This window comes from Sinocyclocheilus anshuiensis, unplaced genomic scaffold, assembly GCF_001515605.1.
Source record: "Sinocyclocheilus anshuiensis isolate Anshui unplaced genomic scaffold, SAMN03320099.WGS_v1.1 scaffold2148, whole genome shotgun sequence".
Classification (NCBI taxonomy): domain Eukaryota; kingdom Metazoa; phylum Chordata; class Actinopteri; order Cypriniformes; family Cyprinidae; genus Sinocyclocheilus; species Sinocyclocheilus anshuiensis.
The window spans coordinates 47,414-54,826 of record NW_015546208.1 but is presented as its reverse complement, the minus strand read 5'-3'; the positions used below and the strand labels follow the sequence as shown (position 1 = coordinate 54,826).

General features: G+C 44.4%; 1 protein-coding gene across 1 annotated transcript in view; it reads right to left on the bottom strand.

Annotated features, from left to right (window-relative positions):
• Positions 1-1,459: 1,459 nt before the first annotated feature.
• ccdc88ab (coiled-coil domain containing 88Ab) overlaps positions 1,460-7,413 on the bottom strand; it is a 40,644-nt gene continuing 34,690 nt past the window's right edge. Inside the window, exons 26-29 of the mRNA XM_016503443.1 lie at positions 5,426-5,611; positions 5,269-5,337; positions 3,968-4,128; positions 1,460-2,578 (exon numbers count right to left, since the gene is read on the bottom strand). Of these exons, the coding sequence (XP_016358929.1) occupies positions 1,910-2,578; positions 3,968-4,128; positions 5,269-5,337; positions 5,426-5,611 (1,085 nt within the window). The 3' untranslated portion in view covers positions 1,460-1,909. The remainder of the gene's footprint in view (positions 2,579-3,967; positions 4,129-5,268; positions 5,338-5,425; positions 5,612-7,413) is intronic.

Genomic DNA, 7,413 nt, shown 5'->3' with positions numbered 1-7,413 from the left:
CGTGACTAGCCCACGGTTCAGCACGCATGTGTTCAGAGGATTAATGGCAAAATTTAATAGAGTAAAAGATTTATCATTTGTATGTGTTTACAAACTCAATTGATTTTAAAATAGTGCAAGAAGAGGCGAAAGAGCAAACAACAGAACAAACACAGCTTTGACAAAGATTAATCCACATTAATTTATACAGTGAACACACTCAGAAGAATTGGAGAAACTGAGGAGGAGTTTCAACATCTGGAAAAGATCCGGAGCAATGGTAAAAAACAAACAAAACCCTCTCCAAGATTGGCATGTCACCATATTCTAATTTGTTGAGATAGTGAATTGGTGGGTTTTTGTTAAATGTGAGCCAAAATCATCACAATTAAAAGAACCAAAGACTTAAACTACTTCAGTCTGTGTGCATTGAATTTATTTAATACACGAGTTTCACAATTTGAGTTGAATTACTGAAATAAATGAACTTTTCCACGACATTCTAATTTATTGAGATGCACCTGTACATGTAGTCGTTTAATAGCCGTCTTATTGATGACTAGTCTATTCTTGGGCTATGGTTAGACGTCTATTAAATGTTCACTGACAGCCCAAATTTAGGCTTGTTTTAGCCTAGACGTCTGGGCTGTGTTTAGACGGCTAAGAGACGTCTTTTAAACTGACTATTGCTTGCTGGGTCATTTCTGACACATGCAGCGCTGACCGTGTCTGACGGTCATTACTCTGTCTGAAAGGATTCGTCATGTTTGTGTGAACAACAGTTTCTTCAGAATATAATTTCTGATGAGCTTGAACATCCAGGCTTTCCTCTTCATTTGACTGTGATGGTGTAAGTTAAAGAAAAGCACTTCTGAATGGTTTGTTTGGTTCATTTGGTCACTGGTCAGACAGGAGTGTCCGTTTCATTAAAACATATACACTATCATTCAATCAACTGGGGTCGGACTTTTGAAACAGTTTTGAAAGAAGTCTCTTCTGCTCACTAAGACTGTATTTATGGGATCAAAATACAGTAAATACAATAAGAACTGTCAAATATTATAATGTAATTTTTCAGGATTCACAGATGAACAGAAAGTTCAAAAGAACAGCTTTTATTTGAGATAGAAATCTGCTGTGACATTATAAATGTCTTTACTGACACTTTTGATCAATTTAATGCATCCTTGATTAATAAAAGGGTTCATTTCTTTAAAAACAGGTTTTTAATTTATATGGCTGGGAAAAAAATAACATGACACTGTGACACTGCCAGCCTTCAGTCACAGTACTTTGTGAAAAGATGACATTCAACAAATACCTAAAACACCGTCTTTATGTTGTTTCTGTTTCCATGAACTCAGAGATTCAGTGTGAGAGTATTCCTGACTGATGTTATTGAATGCTAGATGCTGATTATCGTGACTGTGATTAGTGATGAATGCGTTTCTGCTACTTTGGTACTGCTACTGACACTCACCGTGAGAATTCAACTCTGAGCTCTTCTGCTTTTAGACTTCCTGCTGTCCTGTAACACTTCCACATCTGCAGAACCAGAGCAGGACAGTACAGAAGAGCAATGAGGTGGAGATACACGAGCGTTTCACCTGTACAGAGCCCCTCGAGCGTGACGCGCACGGCACACATCACTCGTGAAACACTCATCCTGAGCGCATGCACACAAACACCACCAGACAAATAACACCGTCAGAGAAGCATCATGGGACTCGTTCTACAAGCCTCATGGTCATAAATATAGATCAGCCTCTAGCGGTTACAAACACAGCAGACAGCAGGTGGAGCTAATACAACAGTGATGGAGGTTCAGTTCAACAGGATAATCATAAAGACACGAGACAGACACAGATGAGCAAACTCATGCAGACAGTTTAGGGGTCAGAGGTCAGCAGTCACTGAAGCGCTCATGCAGTCACACGCAGCCGTACTCGTACCACAGCGACTGGCCGTCCTCCGAGAGGGCCCCGGCCCCGGGCTCAGAGTCAGCGGGCCGCTCGTCTGAGGGCTGGCTCGCAGGGGCTCTATGGGGAGTGCCGCTAATGCTACTAACGAGAGACGTGTTGAGGGACAGGATGGCCTGGTTTCTAGCACCACCCGTCACCGCTGGCTCGCTAAAGATGGAGTCCAGAAAGATGGAGTCTACGGTGAAGGAGGGACCTAGAAAGGCCTGCAGGCTGGACAGCTCGGGCTCCTGTACGCGGCAGGGCATGCTAGTGGACTTGTGCAGGGCCTGGGGAGCGGGGCCGTACTCACTGGAGGGCGCGGGGTCCACCAGCACGGGCTGCCGGCTGTCCTTGGAGAGCAGCTCGTGGATGCTGGTGCGGCGCACGGAGCCCTCGGCGGTGGAGATGACGCTGCTGGCGCGGGGCAGGCCTGAGGACGAGTCCAGACACTCCGGCACACACAGAGACGACGCGGAGCCCTTGGCACGGCTGCTCTCGGCCCGGCGCAGGCTGGGACGTCCCGGTGGACCGGCTCGTGCACTGCTGGCCGAGCGTAAGATACCACGGCTCTTCACTCGCTCTCTGGACGCCTGCGGCGCGGCTCCGGACACACCAGACGACTGTGCTGAGAGAGCGTCCTGTGCAGGAGAAGACGAACACAAGTGTCTGTTTATATCTGACTATCATCAACACAACTACTGCATCGCTGCCAGGACAGGAACATGTCAACGAGACGTCTGTGACACGCTGAACAGTAGTGCTGGGAAAATAAATCGATGCATCGTGAATTAAGAAATGATTCAGCATTGATTCTGAGGTTTTCCAAATGCATGGCAATTCTTTCTCGAGTGGATTCTGAGCTTAGTTGTGAACAGCAGATGGCGCTGCATGCTTTAGAAACAGCTGTACTCTGCTTGTTTCCACACACACTTGAACCTAAAATAATCATTCATAAAATTCGGAAAGGTTGAAGTGAATCACAAGGGTGTTCACAGTGGGCTGTGTTTACATTAATCTTGCGTCATAAAAGCATTCTGAGCTGAGGTGAAATTACAGACTCAACCAAACGCACAAGCACTCTTCAGCTCTTCATGAGTGTTTGAGTGTGCGGATAAAAACTAGAGTAGAGCGCCATCTGCTGTTAAAATATAAGCTCAGAATCCATTCCAGAGGAATCGCGATGCATTCTGAAAATCTCAGAATCGATCCACGAATCAATTCTGCATCGATTTATCGTCCCAGCCCTACTGAACAGTACTGATTTCTTAGCAACCCAATCTTTTGAATGGTAGTGCAGTGGTCACAGTGATGCTTGTGACCATTCAAGACTGCGGTCGCTAAGAAATCAATACTTTTATTCATCAAGGCTGCATTAAACTGATCTAAAGTGACAGTAAAGACATTTATAATGTTACAAAAGATTTCTATTTCAAATAAATGCTGTTCTTCTGAACTTTCTGTTCATCTGTGAATCCTGAAAAATAAAATGCATCATGGTTTCCACAAAAATATTGTGCAGCACAACTGTTTTCAACATTGATAATAATCAGAGATGTTCCTCGAGCAGCAAATCAGCATATTAGAATGATTTCTGAAGATCATGTGACACTGAAGACTGGAGGAATGATGCTGAAAATACAGCTTTGACATTTTACAACATTCTCATAGGAAACAGCTGTTTTAAATTGTAATAATATTTCACTCTTTTACTGTATTTTTGATCAAATAAATGTAGCCTTGGTGAGCAGAAGAGACTCTGAAATCTTTCCGGCCCCAAACCTTTGATCGGTAGTGTTTGCGGGTTGTGAACTCATGGGTTAAGTTTACTTCTTATCACCAGCCGTACAGTCAGTCAGACAGCTGCTCTATTACTGCGGTCGACTGATTTCAGAGGAGCTCATCTCTAAGTGCACACAAAAACAGACCACACTGGACCGGTTGGTCTCCTCCTGTCTGAGTGGACAGTTCTTGACCCCGGGGAACAGTGTTAAGAGGTGTGTTTAGTGTGTGATGTACGTGAGCATCACCTCTGCTGGCTCTGTGCTCTCCTCCAGGAACTGCTGCAGGGAGACCACCTCACGTCCTGCAGATCTGTCCTCCAGAGCGCTGTGCTGCGCTGACATCTGTCTCAGGGGACTGTCCAGACGCACAGTGACGTCACCGCTGCTCCCGCTGCCGTTCATCACACCTGAGAGACACACACTCAGCTGCTTCCTGACTGCATTTGTCACATTTAAATATCACTGTTTGTATGAATATTCACACGTTTGAAAAAACAAAAACAAATAAAATATGTTGATTACTGTTCCAACATGTGTAGACGGCCTTCATTACCCAACACAATTATGTAATTTTGAATTGCACGCAGTGTTAATTTTGACAGCAAATTTTGATTTTTTTGTGTGTAATTCTCCATTCATGCGACGCGAAAGAGTAACGTTACTCGCGCGCTGTGAGAGGCGCTTTCTGTGTGTGTGCTTCAGTGTCTGCGCTCAGAAAACCGGACCGAACTGAGTTCTCTCTTGCGTCGTCAGATTTATCCATGTGTCTGCTCTTCTCTTACTCCCACATATTGACATATGTACGCATCTAACCTCTGAACCACGCAGCAGATTCGTTCTGAATGAATCTCTTCCCAAATTGTCCCTCCCTAACATTTTCTCTCGTTTTTATTCGTTGACGAAAATGTCAATAGATTTACGTCATCGTTTTTGTCATTCAAAAAGAGTTTTAGTTCGTTATCGTCTCATTGTCGTCAGTGAAAAAAATGTCTGATTGCACATTGTCATACGAGTAACGAGTCAGCGAGTCAGTAACGGCTCTGATTGATTCACTGACTGACTCTCACTGTAACTTAAATGCAGGTTTGAGGCTGTTTTATGCATTTTCTAAACTGACTCCTTAAAAAGAACGAGTGCATAAGTGTTTGTGAATCAGACATCACGGCTCACACATCGGTTGTTGTTGTGTGCAGGAAACACTGGCGCATAACCTAACGATATTTGTGAAACATATGGACGTTCCCAACTGTTGTAATAATGACTAGATTACAAAGTATTATTGCATTTTTGTTTTGCCGTGCACATTTTACTCGCCGTCTGGAGCAGGATCACAGTGAAATCAATATTTAGTCTAAGCAATGAATTTGTTTAGAGAATGTACACACTGTTAACTAGACAGCCATCTAAGTGATGCAACATGAAAGCTCTGAGAGCTGGAGCGTGATCAGTCAGAGCAGCAGATGACATCACAGCGGGCCAACAGATGGAGCGGGACAGACGCTCGCGCCAGAGACCAGAGCCACGTGTGCCGAGAGCAGTTTACTCACCCTGAGCTCGCAGCACACTGCACTCCTCCGACGACAACTGAGTGATGTCATCACTGGACACGGCATTGCCTACAGACCAGACCACAGCACATGCTCAGCAACACAAAATGCAGTTCTATTTGATCACATGTGTCTCTGTATCCTGCAGTGAATGTACCTGTATCGGAGCGGTGGCGAGCTCTGCGGCCGCGGGTCAGGGTCAGAGTCAGGCTGGTGTAGTCCATGGATCCAAACTCCTTCCTGTGCTGAGCGCCGATGGCCTCGTCAGGAGCGTCGAGATGATCCGTGCTGCTGGACCACTGACCCTCAGACAGAGCCATCGTCTGCAGCAGGTCGTTCATGGCTGAGACAGACACACGCACAGACTGGATTAACGTGCTAAAGGGCCGCTTCATTCAATATGAATGAACACACAGAAGAAAAGAACGAGATGTGAAGAAAGACAGCAAGGCTGAATGCAAGAGATCAGTGGAAACACAACAGACATTAACACAACCTCACAAGTGCTCATGATACTATGAAAGCAGCATAAGGTCTGTGGAGACATTCATCCGTCAGACACATGAACAGTTTATACACTAACAATGGACGTCTAGCAGGCAGTGCAACCACCACCTCAATAGTGTGTCAGTTCAACAGTGTGTTAGCAGCACGCTAGTGTTAACTAACCCATTATATGGGTGATGGAGTTCATAAACTCAGCCATTTATCTAAACTCACACTTGTCTGTTGTCCATGATTGTAGTTCTTTAATGGGGTCATGAACTGCCTTTTTTTTATTATTTTGTGCTGTTCTCTGAGGTACACTTATAATGTAATGATGTCCACTTATAATAATTTATCGTTTGTTTCTGCATTTGCCTCTTTCGTAATTTCACTACATACGCGAATCAGTAGGCGGGGCTAAACAGGCAGCGATGTAGAATCGGCGGGCGATGCTAAACAGACAGTGATGTAGAATCGGCGGGCGAGGCTAAACAGGCAACAATGGAGAACTGGTGGGCGGGGCTAAACAGGCAGCGATGTAGAAGCAGGCGTTGATCTTTTTCTGCGGAGGCGGTGTTTAGCCACACTATTACGTCATAAAGTGACACATTCCACAATCTGACGTTTTGGCAGACTGGCTTCAATATAAGCTGTTTTTAGACTAACAAGAAAGTTTTGAGTTTAGAAACTTACAGGATGTTTTTATGGTACAATGACCTCTTACATGTCAAGGGATTTTTGATTTCTCAGTCCATGACCCCTTTAAGTATCCACACAGCAAATTGTCGCTTCAGTGCAATTCAGCGCCACACATCAGACCATATAAACAGAAAATCTTGGCGGCATCGCTCCAGTAGCTCGCAGAATCACTCTTTTCAGACTGTCTAATAATGTTTGATTTCACTTGAATGCGATTGTCCACTTTTAGCTAAAAAAACCCCTACGATTCTCCAGTTGTCACAGAAAATTGTGATCAAAGTGGAATAGAAAGCAGAAGGAGAAAAATAAACCCAAAGTGGTGTAGCAAACTTCAGGAACTGGCCAGCGCAAGTTAATGTCAACTGGCCTGTTGCTGCAACTGGGTCTCATTAAAAACAAAGAGAAGAAAGATATACCTTAGTTTTTTTTTTTTGTCAAACAGGGAGAACATCAAACCTTTGGATCAAAGTTACAGCTGAATTTCACAAGACATGTGAAGGAGAAAAGGAGAGCATTGTGGCGAAGATGTCTGCAAAGGTCCTGCGACCCCGAGGCTGTTGTCGAACTTTCGCAGCTAGCTGTGTTTAAATATGTAGTTCATGTTGGGTGAGGTAACACTGCGATTTCATGTTATGTGAGGGGGTTTACAGTCAACGGAGCACAAAAGTGAAAATAAGCTTTGGCAGATGCCTTCTTCCCCATCTGCCAAAGCCTATATGCTAATCTGTACACATCACACATAGGAGGACTGATATAGTTATTACAGATCAATGGTCTGCTAATCCCACAGGTTTGCATCCAAGTGATGGGTGATGAATTAATTATTGTCTTAAAGTGAACCGATTATTCTGCAGTTTCTCCTCAACTAGAACCTTCAGACAAGATAAGCAAGCCAGACATCAGATCCATAGGGGAAGTTGATATTACATCAAAGAGAATGGGGGGGGGGGGGGGAGGGTG